Below are 15,783 nucleotides of genomic sequence, written 5' to 3' on the forward strand. Positions count from 1 at the left end.
TTGTGAGGCGGCCGCGACCTGAGAGCTACCTTTACGCACGTGACGCCGCCGCTCCAGGGCTCGCGCTTCCCCCGCGCGCCTCTCCCTACGGCAAAGGAAGCGGAGGCGAACTTGGAAGGGGAGCCTTTGCGGAAGCCTGTTGCAGAAAAACACCTCCACCCACCCCAAGGCGTCTTGTGCTACCTTGTGGCGCCAATCTGTGCGTGGTGGTTGCCTCTTTAATCAACCAAAGGTTGCTGAGGCAGAAGTCCATGGAGTTCAGTAGGGCTTGCTCTGAGGTAAACCAGCATAGAAGTGCAGCCTTTGTCCTATTGTGGGACTTATTCCCAGATAAGAGGGAATAACTGGCGGAAAGTATTAATTCCTGACTGCTGATGGGAGATGGAGACCCACAACATATGGAGGGGCCACACATGTTTTCTCACAGCACACTACCCACCCTGGGAGTAAGATCCATTGGGCACAATAGGGTTTTAAAGGGACCCCTGACCATTAGGTCCAGTCGTGGCCGACTCTGGGGTTGTGGCGCTCATCTCGCTTTATTGACCGAGGGAGCCAGCGTACAGCTTCCGGGTCATGTGGCCAGCATGACTAAGCCGCTTCTGGCGAACCAGAGCAGCACACGGAAACCGTTTACCTTCCTGCAGGAGCAGTACCTATTTATCTAGTTGCACTTTGATGTGCTTTCAAACTGCTAGGTTGGCAGGAGCAGGGACATAGCAACGGGAGCTCACCCCATCGCAGGGATTCGAACCGCCGACCTTCTGATCCGCAAGTCCTAGGCTCTGTGGTTTAACCCACTGTTTGGTGTTATGGAAGTCATTTAAAACTTTAAAGGTAGATTTTTTAAAAAAATTGTTCTATTTCCTTATCTTAAATTATTCTGTTTCTCCCTTTAAATTTGCAAACAATAAATAAACAATAAATTAAAACCTTTATTTATTTACTACTTTTTAATCCTGTCATTTGTCCACTGAACTCAGGGTTCTTCTTTTCCGATTGTGCCCTTTCCCATTGCATCACAATAACCCTGTGAGGTGGGTTGTACTGAGCGATGCTGTTTTGCTCAGGACCACCTCAGTAAGTTTCATGACCATGGGCTTGGTCTCCAAATTCCACATTTTGTGTTACCTTGTTCGGAATAAGCACATCACAGAGGCTCAGTGGTATCTTTGCATGCAGAAGGTTCCAGGGTTCAATCCCCAGCATATCCAGGCAGGGCTGGTAAAGAACCTTGTCTGAATCCCTACAGAGCTGCTAGATATACCAGTGATCTGACTTAGTATAAGGCAGCTTCCTATGTTCCTGCCCCACCTCTTGTTAGACGTTCCCCTTGCATACTAAATGAACTTTTGCAAAATTTAAAAAACCATTTTCAAAATTAAAGTTAATTGCTTGTTGCTCCCCAGCAACTGGTCTTCAGTGGCATAATGCATCTTAAAATTGAACTTGCATATAGCCATAGCTATTAGTCAAAGAGAGACCTATTTTCCAGATTGTGAAATGGCCTGATCCCCATTATAACCTTCTAAGCTATTGATCATCACAACATCTTGAAGAATGCATGTGGATCAAGTTATAAATTCATGGAGTCTATAGTTGACTTGCATTGGAATGAGCTAACTGTACTGAAAGAAAATTTCTACAACATATGTTAAAGGTTTGCTTGGACGCATTGATGCAGGGAATATTTTCTGTGAACCATGTTCTCTGTGCACACAAATGCGTTTCAGGTGGTGATTTTGGAGTTTTGAAGGACCTCTGTAGATTCTGAGTCGTGCAACATTTGCCATAGAAATGCATATCTGAGGACACTGGGAGCATTATCTGGAGACAAAGCTGAACTAGCATTTGGGCATGCCAGGCTTTCCCAAATTCAGACCTAATTGATGGAAATGAGGTCTACCGAAGACACGTATGACAAGCTCATGATCCATTACAGGAGTCTCTGTAAAATTTCAGTTAACAAGCCAAGATTTAATGCATGGCTTTGGTTTCGCGGTCATGAAGGGCTGTGGTGCTTTGGGGCAGTGCACTGTTTTGTGAAGGCCAAATATAAAGTTATAATACAATACAAAATAAAACCTTTTGCTGCATTCCCTAAACACACTTGCTAGTCCCAATGAACTCAGTGGGACCTCTGAGTAAAACTTATCAGGTTTGTATTATTCATAGTGCAAGCAACTATTTTATTTCACAACTAACTGTTGGTGCCTGTGCTGTAATTTGCGCACAGTGTTATTGTGCAACCACGTGCAAAACCTCTGAATGCAAGTTGATTCTTGGCATCCCCATTTATAATCTGGTATCTGTCAATGCAGTTCGAGTAACAAAAGGCAGAACAGTAATGGTAGACCAGTTTGTAGCAAACACAAACATCACAGATACTGAGCTAGTTCTTAAACACTTCAGCTTTATTGTACATTACATGAAACTTTTAGTAGCCAAGAGATTCACAAAGGAGTGAGCTGAACAGAAACCCTTCTAACTGAAGATACATTCCGCTGAAATAACTGTTAAATGCCGCAAATCACATGTGCCAAACAGTCCACTTTTAGCAGCCTAGGAAAGTGTTAGATCCATTATTTATCAAAAGAGGTATGTGTTTCAAGGCCTGACTGCACTGCCACTGGGTCTAGCAGTACCTGCTTCTCACAAAAAATAAAATAATCTATCTAGCCATATAAAGTACAAACTCAAATATTAGCTCCCATGCGTATTGGCATAGCTTTTTTTCCATTTCTTTGCTTTTTCAGCATTAGAGAGAGAGAGAATAAAACAAACACAATGATGTGGATCATTGAAACATGTGGGTAAGCTTCAACTTCAACATTTCAACTTGAAAAAAAAACAATCCATGCATGAATTTTCTTTCCAACAGCAGCAAGAGGGAAGGGCCATGCAGCGGGCCATGCTGTGGGAGTGCCATGGTAGGAGTTAAACTGCTGCAGTGCTGGCTGCCAGTTTCCAGTGCAGTGGCGGAGAAACACTGTGGCCAGGCTCTTTACTTTTCCTCAGGGTTGCATGCTTTCATATAGGAGTCAATGATATGTGGGGGCACCCCTTGCAATAGTAGTCTGAAGAATGAGACCCCACCTACGGACAAGGAGGAAGACAATAGTTAAAGCAATCAAGTGAACAGGTGCTTGCAAAAACTGAATTCCAGCTGTAAGTGTCCTGATATCCTACAGGCATTGACAGTGGGTGGTGGGTGGGTGGAGTGCAATAAGCTGAATCTGCTTCCAAGTAAACAAATTTAGGATTTGCAGCCTTGATGTATCTCTGACTGCAACATTATTATTTTCTTCATGTAGGGCGAAATGGGAAGAGGCCCATCAAGGACTCATTGGCTCCATGTACAGTCAATGGAGACTTAGAACCAAATCAGAACCAGGGCAGACATCACATTTGCCATGGGAATTCTGCCAACAACGGGCTTGCTAATGACAAGCCATTGTTGGCCCCGCTGTAAAGTCTGCAAGTACTCGTCAGGTGAGCTGGTGCCATCGTGCTACAAGTATCCACACCCTCTCTCAAGAGAACGTGATGGCGAGTCACATGTATCGGTAATGGTGGCAAGAAGACTCAATGTGATGCAACTGATCCATGTGGCAAATCCTTGTAACAGACCAGAGCACACATTATGATTCCCAGAGGGATGCAAAAGCAGATTCCCAGTGGTAATTCCTTCTCCTCTCAGTTCTTGTTGTAACCCACCCTGGGGTCCTTGAAGTGTGGAGCGTAAATAGCCTATTGGTAGCATTATGGTTAGACATTAAATGTGTGGCGTCTTCTGTGTCTCTTCCTTGCATCTTCCAGCAGTTGAAATAGATGTGTGACATGACATCATTGCATTACGTCACCTGCCTTTTGTCATCTAATGAAGTGCTGAATGCTGTCATGTCTTATCAATTACTTCCTTTCAATTATGCCACACCATGAAACATGAATCAGCCAAGTATAAGGTAACATTTTGTTCAGCCCTGAGAGCTGAGCAAATGGGTGCTTATGGTGAGATAGGTGATTGTTGCACAACTCTCAACCCAACACCTATTTACTGCAGTCTGACTCAAACCACTTCAGTGGTTTTGCAGTGGCATGGGGAAAATGGGGACAGTACCAAGTTGTGTGGAGGTGAAATAAGTTACAAAATGTAAAGCAGTTTCCCCAAACCACAGCACACTTGCTTATAAGTGACATTAAAGTCAGCAGATCTTATTTTTCAGAAAACAGTATTTGGTACTGGTGTGCTAATATCAATTATTACACCTAGTAACAGTAATAGCATTTCCTTTGATGCTTTTTCAAGGTTTTAGGAATGTTCTAACTGAACACTTAAATCATTCTTTGGGGGTTTTTTTGGTGGTGCTAAATCTGTGACCACAAAGAAATTAGGAAGCTGAATGCAGATCACTTTTGTGCTCACAGTTACAAATTAGAGGATAATATCTTTGCCCATCCTTAGTGCTAGTCAAAATGAGAACATTGCCTTCTTAGAAAGGGCTACTGTAGCTAAGGAGCCTTTGTGCAGAAGATTCTTCCAATGATTTGTCATTAGACCAAGAGAAAATAGGACCTGTTTGTGGGGTAGCACAGTTGGAGCTTCCACATGGTTCCTCAACATGTTACTGCAGCAATGTCTGCAGGCAGGAAAACATGTGGGAAGGGATAATGATGTGATTAATTCCTGTGTTAGCCCCAACTAACTGGAGTGATGCTATCCACCCATTTTATAGGCTCTGGTGTGAGATGGAGCAACAGGAACCAGGAAACCCACCACTCCAGTAAAAACAGGTCAACAACCCATTGGTGCATTACAACACAATAGGCCACATGTCCGTTCCATTGAGTTAATTAGCAATGTTGTGGCCAATCTTCTTTTGGGTACCTTTTGGATTACCCAGGGTGTCTTCTGGGTAATCTGAGGGTAAGGTATGCTGTGGATTCATGAAGCAAAAGAGTTTTGTGTGTACAGCCCCTTCATTACCCTAGTTGAAGTACAAACTCTCAATAGTAGTTCCCTTAGCGCAGTGATGGCCAAACTTGGCCCTCCAGCTGTTTTGGGACTACAACTCCCATCATCCCTAGCTAACAGGACCAGTGTCAGGGATGATGGGAATTGTAGTCCCAAAACAGCTGGAGGGCCAAGTTTGGCCATCACTGCTTAGTGTCCTGAGGCTCATTAAGGAGAGGGGAAAAACCCGAGAACCCCTGCTATAAGTGTCCTAGAATTGCCACCAGTTCTGGCAGTACGTGAGGAGTAAGCATGGCCTCTAATAACCGAAAACTTACCTTCTGATGCATTTCCGATTCATGCCATAAACCTAAAGCACCAGGACTTTCCGAAGATGAACTTACCAATTGCTTCCAGTAAGTTTCAGCTCTACAGAGTCATGTTTTACCACTGACCCTTAGGGAGGAAGCTTTTTCCACATTCAACCAAATGAAATTGCAAGTTGCATTTCTGTGCAATCTCCCATATCCAGCTGAAACTGCATTATTTGGATTGTCTTGACTCAAAATAATTAAGGCATGCCACTGAAGGATTTTGGGTTTGTTTTTTTTTTTTAAAAAAAATAGGCTATGCTTTCCTAATCTTCAGTGAATAGAGAAGACAAGACACACACTTTTTTAAAAAAAAACTGGCATGCTTTTAAAGCATTCTTTAAAGTCACTGTAGTGTAATTTTTTCAAGTAAAATTAGGTTTGGTATAAATAGCGTCATTTCTTTAGGCCGCTGAACCTTGAGGCCAATTACTAGCTTTAAGTGCTAGAGTGCTCGGATAAATGGCTTGCTTTTTATGTAAAGTAAGCTGTTAACATGGCTCAGGCTTTGTTGCGTCCTGCTGAGTTTTTATATCTGCATATGCTGTTAGTAAGTGGTTGCGTCACTGCAGGGAGTTGCTATCACAAGCATTTATTGGACAGATCCAGCGAAAGTTGTTAAGAGCACAGTGATATAAAAGTCAGTCTATTACAATATTGATTCCACAACCCTATTTTCATTAAATGACATAATGAAAATTATGTCATACGGTGGAAGGCTTTGTATGACGTAACAACAGACATAAGCTTCATATGCAGGGACCATATGAAAGCTTACCTTAGATGACACTATACATTCAAAAATCCTTACTGTGTAACTAAGGGAGAGAGAGAGAGAGAAGTTGTAAGCACTTAACTTGCTAAACACAAAAGTACAGAACTTGTTGAGTGAAATTATGTTCGCAACTATGATAAGATGACGTTTTAATCCTTAGTCATGTAAAAGATGTAAGAGAAAGAGAGGAAAGCAAATGGAGTGTCAAAATAGGCAGGGATCTAGCACTACTTCAACATTAACTATTAATACATGAAGGTTTATTAATTGTGCACAAACATAAATGATTGGCAGCTAATATAGAAGACACAATGGAGCCAATCAGATTGTGACACTAAAACTAAACAAGGTCAAATAAAACTAAACTAGATCACAGACATATATATATCCAGGATGTTTATCAGTACAGGAAAAAACCACACATGTAGTATTGAACTATTGATATATATATGTATGTATGTATAAGCATAGGTTGAAACTCTTAACAGGCAAAATTATCAAGTTTTGTGTACATAAAAAGTTGCACAATTTATTATGCAATCTTATACACACTTACCTGAGAGTAAGTCCCAGTGAACAAAGTAGGATTTACTCCCGAGTAAACATGCACAGGATTGCACTGCATATCCTAGTTACCTTTGTAAGTAATGCATATATCTCTTAAGAAACAGTGTTTATTCTACATGTGTTTGGGGAATGGTAAGAAGGGAAATATCCAAACTAGGTAGAATGGTTAGTATACAGGTTGCTATTTGCTATATAAAATTAACAGAACAATCCTATGCATATTTTTTCAGAAGCAAGTTCCACTGTGCTCAGTGGACTTAATTTCCAGGTAAGTGTGCATAGGATTGCAGCCTTAGTTTTGGAACTAATTATGTACAGTCATTTCATAATGTTTTTCTGCTCATTAAAAAAATTATAGGATTATAGGTAGCTCTTCCAGGCTATCTGAATGTTAAAATTAACTGCATAAACACACTTCTTTGATGTATGCTAGCTGCTGATACATAAGCAAAAAAAGTTACTTTAAGACATGAGTACAGATGAAACAGAAGTTCTCACCTAAGGTCTTCATAATCTGGATGTTAGTACCTAGAGTCTTGATGAATTTGGCCTTTTTTTGCTCATGCCATATCCAGTATGCCATGAACAACTATATAATCTAAGAGCAAAGATGAAATGCACACTTTTCATGCAAACACATTTTATATAGGAAGAAAGGAATGGAATGGAAGGTAATGCCCAGGGGAATATGATTTCAGAAACCTGTTTCTGCCCCGCCGAGAAGATTGGTTCTCCTGGGGTAATTACGCCATGATATATCACTGCAGAATTAGAATATTTGTACCAATATTTATTCTCATTTGAAATTATTTTGCATAAATGTTTAACAGTGTCAAGCTTGTTTTATTTTCAATTGGTAAACACCAGTTGTAATTTTTCAGTAGTTTTTAATTGACAAAGGAAACAAAAACCTGGACACATATCATGATTTTTTAAAAAAAAAACAATTAAAGACTTGTCTGCACTAGTCTTTTTTCATAGAATTTAACCTCATCAGACAGGCATCATTAAGACCTAGCTCCCAGCAGCTTGCTCCCTTCTGCGCTTCAGATGGGGGCAGTGGGAACATCAGTGCCAATTCAGGGAAGACCACTGAGCAGAGGAAGCATTAAGCAGGAATGCTTCTTATGCTACGCCTATGGTAGCTGTATGGTAGTTTGAATTGCAGCTGGTGCAGATAAGCTTCAACAATAAATAACGTGCCCTTTCAGAATCATAAAAAAGATATACTGAGCAGCAGAAGAGGTGGTGACTTAGTAGTTCTTTCAGAATTGGGGGCAAGTAGTTTTTTAAAAACACACCAAAATGGTAATGAGTAGTTGTCCTTTTTAAGGATGATGGATGATGATGGATTTTAGTTTTGTTGCAGCTCATTATTTTCAGACCCACTGAAGTCAATTACGTGGGTCTGAAAATCAATTACAATTATTGGCTTCAGTGGATATGAATTGAACTCTTTAGTTCTGAGTACCAAACTAGATATGACATGGGAAATCCAAAAGGAATGCTGTCCTTGGACACGTTCATAGCAACCTGGGAGCTGATTCAGACTGGGACTGTGGCATTGGGGAAGGAAGGGTTCCCTAATGCCATTCACCCAAACTAAAACTGATCCTTCCCAAATCTGCTGCATGCTGCGTGGGGCAAATGGGAGTTCAAATGAAGCTGCCCATCAGCAGAGTAAAAATGCTTCTCCAAAAAGTTTGAAGCAAAGTGGAAACAAATACAAAACTGGAATCTTCTTACAATACCGTAGAAGTCCAGCAAATAAATTAAAAGTTCTGCTTCAGTGCCTGCAATACTTGGTTACATTCTTGCAATTGCTAATCTCTATACACACAACTAAAAAGAGCAGCTAGAGCCTAATGCTAGAACCAAACCCTTCTTAACAGGGACCAGCACTATTCATTTCAACTGGAGAGTGCAGCAGATCCAATTATCCACTCAACTGAAATGCAAATTAATGGCTATGCATATATCCAACCCCCACTGAAATGAATGGGGCAGCCTGTATAGGGAGAAGACTACCTTGTACAAAAGCATTTGATTCCAGCATCAGTGTACTGCTTGAAACACCTAAATGTTCTTAGGATAAGCAACTAAATGGATGTAAACATTGTTGACCTTGTGACTTGGTTATGAGGAAAGTATGAGCTACAAGCTCAACCAGTTTAGCAGGAAGGAAGTCTGCTGAACTGTTCTAAGGATGGATTATCAATCAGCTGGTTAAGTAAGGGGTGTTTGACTTGAGTTAATAAAACAGTATCAAGTACCAAATTTTGTGGGTAGGGAGTAGGGAAAGGGAAATAAACACAAGTCTGGGGTGGGATATTCGCAATAAAAGGGATTTCTTTTCCAGCTGTGAAGCAAAATGAAATGCATGCTTTCAGTGTGGAGATGTTTAGCTTTTCCATCTCTGGAAGTTAAAACAGAATTTTATGGCTTGGGATGTAGTAAAAAAACTGTTATACATGGAAGGACTCATGGATGGAAAAGCTGTGAATATGAACATTTTAGAGCCATTTTTACCACAATGTATGAGTCACTGGTGGCACAGAAATCGCTGTGGCTTAAAAAAAACCAAAGCATAGTGGCATTTTTATCCTGGATTGTGAGTAATGCAATTACAGATTGAGTTTCTGCAGCAGTGTGGGATTTATAACTGGAAAGCTTATGCTTTATAATGAAAGATTAGAACAACCTGACCTTTTAGGCTTGAAAATAAACAAAATGGCTTTTCTATAGCTAATTGTTTCTCATGTGGTGAACAGTGAGCTCTGCCTGGGATGATGTCATTGCTTCTATGTGGACAACAGAGTAAAAAGGAGTCAAGAAACAGGACTATCCTAATGCTCAATTCTATATAAGCACGGTCATTTTGTGGGACCTCTGTCCTGTTTGAGTTGGGCATGATAACTAATAAATTACACAAACAGTTAATCAAAGTCCAGAACAAACAGAAATGCAATATACCAATAAAACATTAAATAAATTGAAAGAGAAACATATGGAGATCCAATCACATATCATCCTTGTATCCTCCCTATAACGTTCTTGAGATGTATTATTGACATTCAAAAATATTTCACCAACATCTTGGTATTGTTTTCTTTGTGTGTGTGTGCTTTAAGTGGTTTTACAACTTCTTTTCTACTTCAATTGTTGTTGTTTACTTATTTAATGTAGGCCACCCAGAGACCTTTCAGTTATGGGGTGGCCTACAAATGACACAAGTAAATAAATAAATGGTCAATAAATCAACTGCTCCCTCATAATAGTCTGTCACCATTTCACTCATTAATTTTACTCCTCCAAACTAAACAACAACAAATAGCAAAATGTAGCTCTCTGCTATGATCACAAACATTAAGAAAGTAGGGCTCATGACCTGATCTATATTTCTCTCCCCTCAGAAACAATTTTGAGCTCATTGAGACAACCTTACCTTTAACTTCCAATTTGCATTCAACTTCTGCCTCACCCAGACTGTTGACAGCCTTGCAAGTGTATGTGCCACCATCAAAGGGGCTGGGCTTGCGGATCTCCAAGGTGCAAACTCCCTGGTTACCAAACATTCTGTACCGGGGGTCATTCATGATAACTATTTTGTTCTTCATCCATGTTATCTTGGGCTGTAGTTAAAAAACAGCAACACGGAGTAGTTCAAAACAAAGCACAAGTTACATTTCCTTTTGTGGTTTTATATCAGTTAGGTTAGGTTTTATATTAGTTAGTTGGGTTTGTGGAGTGGGACACCTGTTTGGATTGTTTTTACTGTTATTTCCTAAATTCTATAGTTAGGTGTGAAGATTCTGAGGAAAGTCCAATGCAGTTTCCTTTACCTCTCAAAACCAACATCCCCAATAGACTTATTATCCAATTAGCCAATTTAAAGAAAACAGTGTCCATTAAGGTGATCATGGCTATAGAAAAAGAAAAAGGTGTATTTGAAAGTTCCCAATATTTTGCTCTCCCTATTTCCCCAAATAAAAAGTAACGAAGAAATGAGACATCTGCTTAATTTCTGAGTCTCAAGCTGCCAGGAAAGCTTTAGGAGGAGTAAAAATTTGGCAACTGTAAGTAGCTCAAGTACGGTATGTAGTTAGGAAAGAATTAAGTAGTATGAGAGGGCCTTCTCAGTGGCTGCTCCTAGATTGTGGAAGTCCCTTCCAGGGGATGCTAGGCTGCTCCCCTCTTTGCTTTGATTTCACTGGCAGGCAAAGACTTTTTTGCGCAGAAAGACCCTTGGCCATTAACTGGCTATTGTGGCAGGGTCTGCTGCGACTGGGTGTTGGGCTTGTGTTTTGGTGCTTTTGAATGATTTTGAATGTTTTTTTAGTACCGTTTTAATTGGGTTACTTATTGTTTTTCAATATTTATATTTATTGTGCATTTTTAGCTATATCTATTTTGATCTATGCTGTGAGCAGCCTTGAGTCGTTCACTGAGAAAAAGGCAGGGTATAAATAAAATGAATGAACGAATAAGTACCACAGTAGCTACACAGTAGAGATGAAGAAGCAAAGTATGGTAGGTTGTTTTTGGTCTTGAGATTACTTATCTATTTTGCTAAACAGCAGGAGTGTGCAAGAGGTGGGATCTTAGGAATCCAGTCTTTACTACAGCCTTTGCCAACCTGTTGCCCTCCAGATGTTTTGGACTAAAATTCCCATCAGACCCAGCTAGATGGGCACTAAGTTGGTGAAGCCTACTTTACTACATAATCTTTCCATTGCCTGCTAAGTTCTGGCGTGCTTTGTGAACAGATTAAAGCACTGTCCCATCTGGAAATGTCTGTGTTGATGTACAGACTTTTATGTCATTCAGCATGATAGCTTACCTTGGGATTTCCTCTGACGCTGCAGTTCAAGGTTGCATTGTAACCAGACACAGCATATGTATTAACTAAAGGCTGGGTAAACATCGGTGGTTCATTGAAATTGAAGTCCTCATAAACTGGGTTTTTGTAGACTTTCCCTGTAAAACAAAAGTTCAGGAACCGCTAGAAAAATAGAATTTTGTATTGATTTAGCCATACTGTGTGGCTGCTATTGTTCCTTTTAACAGGTATGTAGAATTATAAGAGCAGGCCTAGCATGTGACACACATCAACACTAAATCAAAAGAGAATCAACACAGGCTGCTTTAGAGGAATACTGGATTGTGGAGAATCATTGCCACAAAATACGGTTTACATCTTAACAACCCTGTTTGGAACCTTCACTCTGCTTACCACAACCAACTATGATATTCTATCCTTTATACTATTAGAATCCCTCATATTTTTTTCATTTCTACACTGCCTCCATGTTTTCCTTCTTCCCTGTCCACAGGTGCTGAAGTTGAACTAAACAGTAAGTGTGTGGAAGAGGTGGCACCTTAGCAGCTCATTAATTACTGCAGCTTTCACCATCCTGGTGCCACAACCTTAGGTTAAGCTGCAAGACTGAGTGAAAAGTGTGGATTGCTAGATCAGACCAATGGTGTATCTAATTTAGCATTGTGTTCCACAGTGGCCAACCAGATAGATGCTTATGGAAAGCCCACAAGCTAAGCAAGAGGCCTGGAGTGTACTCTTATTATTTCCGTTGTTTGCTACGCCTGATAGTGTAGTCATTCAGAATCCTCATTTTGCTCAAAGCAGAATACCTTTCATGGAAAGAAGTGGGATGTGCCAGTTCTGCAATAAAGCAAGAGCTGGCCAAATCTCCCTTGTAAAGCGAACACGGGTTAAGTCTTCCTTATGTTCTCAAAATAGGATTGTAAGTAGTTTACGGGCTTTGGGAACAATATGGCTTTGGCATAATATGCAGTGACAGGAAGCATTCGACTTTTCTGACCATCTTCCTCTTTCCTCAAAACTAGGTTGGTGTGTGTGTGTGTGTGTGTGTGTGTGTGTGTGTGTGTGTACACACACACACACACACACACACAAATGCACTTTAGAAGTATTCTGAATATTGCATTGTTTAGACAGGCCTTTGCAATATGTTTTTCTCTTTTTAAATAACTGGGACTTATTGATGTTCTATTGATGTTTATATGGATGCTTCTGCTGATTTTATCATAACTTCGTATGCTGTATACCACCTTGATATACATTTAGGAAAGTGAGGTTTTTAAATACTTAAATAAACAAACAAACAAATACATACATCTGCCTGAATGGAATGTGATTGCTGTGAGCCAATTATGTGAACTGGCTCTCAGCACAAACTCAACAGCATTCCTGCAATGAACTGAATGAGGAAATCCACACTATGAGCACTTGGTTGTGCACTGTGCAGAATGGCAAAATCGGACCACTACATATTCAGGCCAGCTGAAATTTTGTTTCAGCATTATATTGAAGGTAAAAACAAAATTCCCATTGATTTTGGTGAGTGAGTTCTACATATTATGTGAATTTATCATCCAAGTAACTTGAGCAAACAAGTGGCTTTTCCTCTCTCAAAGACAAATAGATTATGCCTCAACTCCAAGAAATGAGTGCTCTGTGCTCTGTTGTATTCTATTTCAGTGTCATAGTTTTAGAGTTAATCTAGCTAACCATCCTTGGCAATCACAGCGCTCTCCGTTGTCCTTGTTGCATCCTCACTGAGGCCACACATATTTTCAGCAAAGATCCGGAAGAAATACTCATTCCCAATGATAAGTTCAGTAATGGTAGCGCTGGTCCGGTGGTAGTGTTCAATGACGGTGAACCATTCCTGCAAGATACAAGGCCAGGTTAAATTGCTATGAACAACTCAATCCCGTGATTATCAATTCATAAGTAAGGCCCACTGAGTTCAGTGAGATTTACTTCCAGGGAAGCATGCACAGGACTTGCTTCCATTACTAAGCAAACTGACATTTCATAAATTTGTCCCCTGGGAAGACAACCAAGAGATCAAATGTTAAGGGAAGTAAGAAAGTTCATCAAAAAGCCCAAGCTCAAAATAGGTGAAACAGAAATAAAGATATCCATTTAGTTCTATAAGTAGCAGCTGCTTATGTAACAAAAACAGCAACCATATGCCATACACCATTTCATAGGTTTTCCAAAGTACCCAATTATGGCAAATGATAAGCTTTTTGAATAGCTGTACGAGTTTGATAAAACTGTACTTCATGAAATGTGAAGTAAGAAATCCTTTACTTACTTACTTACTTACTTACTTACTTACTTATACTTTGCAGTAAAATATGAATAGAAAGTGAATTCTAGTAATTGGCACATTCCCTTTAGTGGTCCAGATGATCATTCTAGGAAAGGAATATGCTGAAATTTGAGTTTTCTGAACTTAGGGGTGGGGAACAGGGCAAAGTTCACTTTGCCTATTGATCGCTAAAGTGCACCACAGATAAGAAAGCCAGAGACTGGAGTCGGGGGTGGAGGGTGGGGTGGAATGCAAAACCCTTCCCATTGCAAGGAGTTGTGTCCACATTACCTAGTTTGCTTGCTTTTTCTTATTTACACTTATAGATTGCCCTTTAAACCCTGTGATCCCAGAGCAGTGAACACACACGATGAAACCATGGAAAAATTCATTTAAACATAGTCAAAACATTGCATCGCATAAAATCAACAAAGCAGTTCAGCAGTAAACCTCAGAATCAGCATGGCCACTCACAGACCTCTTCCAAATTATTATTTATTGTATTTGTTAGTAGGTCCCCCTGCCGCCGCTGAGAACTGACCCCAAAGATCTTAAAAGTATTACAAACATTAAAACTAAGTATACAAACCAAAATAAAATGAAAAGCTTAGAAGCACAGCCTGTGTGTTATATATCTATATATAGACATATTCACATGTGCAGACCTAATTCAATCTGCAGTCTGAGGCTCCTTTGTCTTGCCTGTCTTTGCTCCACCCTCTTCATACTTCTTTGGGTTCTGGGAAACCAGGGGGGAGGAGCTTCTGTCTCTGATTCTGAACTGCTCCCTGCCACAGCCTTTCCTGCTCACGAAACCCTGTTACCTCTTCAGCTTCTGACAACTCCTCGCCCCAGTTTGCTCCCTCTTCTCCCTCTGACCACTCATCATCATCCCACCACCAATGCCCGGGCTCTGAACCTTCTTACTTTGGGGGTTCCCTTGGAGGTTTCCCAGTTGGTGCCTCCCACCACTGCTTTGCATGCAGCCAGTCCATGACATCCAGGGGGGTCACCATTAAAAAGGCACATTCTTGTGTTGCCACTCTCTGCACCTCCCTCATAGGGGGCACAGAGAGAAGGTTGTCACAAGGGGTGGTTTATGCCTGGGTGAATATATTATATAGTTGGCTTAGAATAGTTATCCACCTTAAAGCAGCAATGTTGTCAATGGATGATTAAATCCTTTCAAGAATACTTTATTGAGTACAGCATGCAAAGCACACTTCAAAAGACTCTTGTTCAGCTTGGCAGAGACGTAACAGCAATACAAACAGTATAAAGTTCACAACAGTCACAGCAACTGGGACCAGGGCTGGAGAGGACTGGGCTTTGTTTCATTTACTTATTTAGTAAAAAATGTATTAACTGCTTTACTCCTCAAGTCAACTGAAGAGAACACAGTGGGGGGAAACCATCTAAACATTAGCAACAGGTCCAGAGTGCAAAATTACTTAACAGCACTGCTGATTTTGAAGTTAATAGGCAGCAGAGAAAAATATCCAATGGCCTTACCAAGTAAGGGATTTTCCTGGCTACAAATATCACAGATGCTGGTTAAATTTGTTGTGAAGTCCTTTGTAGCAGCAGCAGCTGAAAAGGCAGCTTGTATCTTGTATCACAAAAGAACACAACATTCACAAGAAGTAGCAACCTTTCCAAACAACCTTGCACATAAAAATCTCATCCTAAGATTTGCTGGGTCAAAAAGTCTACTTACCATGCTTTTTTTGTCAGCTTTTTGAATTGTGTACCCAGTTATGTTTGCATTGCCATCATCCTTGGGCGGCTGCCATTCCAAAGCAACATTCTCTCCCCAGACATCTGCAATTTTTACAATTTGTGGTGGGCCTGGACGATCTGTGGCAATAAAGTAGCACCATCAATATTTCACACTTTTCTACAGCAACAATATGCTCAATTTGCCTAAGTGTTTAACAAACCATGAGTTAACCACAAACTGATGAGCAGGGGCTA

General features: G+C 40.4%; 1 protein-coding gene across 9 annotated transcripts in view; it reads right to left on the reverse strand.

The window, feature by feature from the left end:
- Positions 1-2,393: 2,393 nt before the first annotated feature.
- Positions 2,394-15,783, reverse strand: part of MYBPC1 (myosin binding protein C1) — a 92,282-nt gene continuing 78,892 nt past the window's right edge. For 6 of the 9 annotated variants that reach the window (XM_053405061.1, XM_053405054.1, XM_053405057.1 and 3 more), the window contains 5 exons: positions 15,527-15,666; positions 13,218-13,377; positions 11,508-11,644; positions 10,113-10,299; positions 2,394-3,096 (listed from right to left, as the gene is read on the reverse strand). In XM_053405061.1, coding sequence (XP_053261036.1) covers positions 3,005-3,096; positions 10,113-10,299; positions 11,508-11,644; positions 13,218-13,377; positions 15,527-15,666 — 716 coding nt within the window. In that variant the 3' untranslated portion in view covers positions 2,394-3,004. Of the gene's footprint in view, positions 3,097-6,103; positions 6,144-7,369; positions 7,429-10,112; positions 10,300-11,507; positions 11,645-13,217; positions 13,378-15,526; positions 15,667-15,783 lie in introns of all 9 variants that reach the window. The other 3 variants (XM_053405062.1, XM_053405056.1, XM_053405059.1) reach the window with 2 other exon arrangements.

Source organism: Podarcis raffonei, chromosome 10 (genome assembly GCF_027172205.1).
Source record: "Podarcis raffonei isolate rPodRaf1 chromosome 10, rPodRaf1.pri, whole genome shotgun sequence".
NCBI lineage: Eukaryota > Metazoa > Chordata > Lepidosauria > Squamata > Lacertidae > Podarcis > Podarcis raffonei.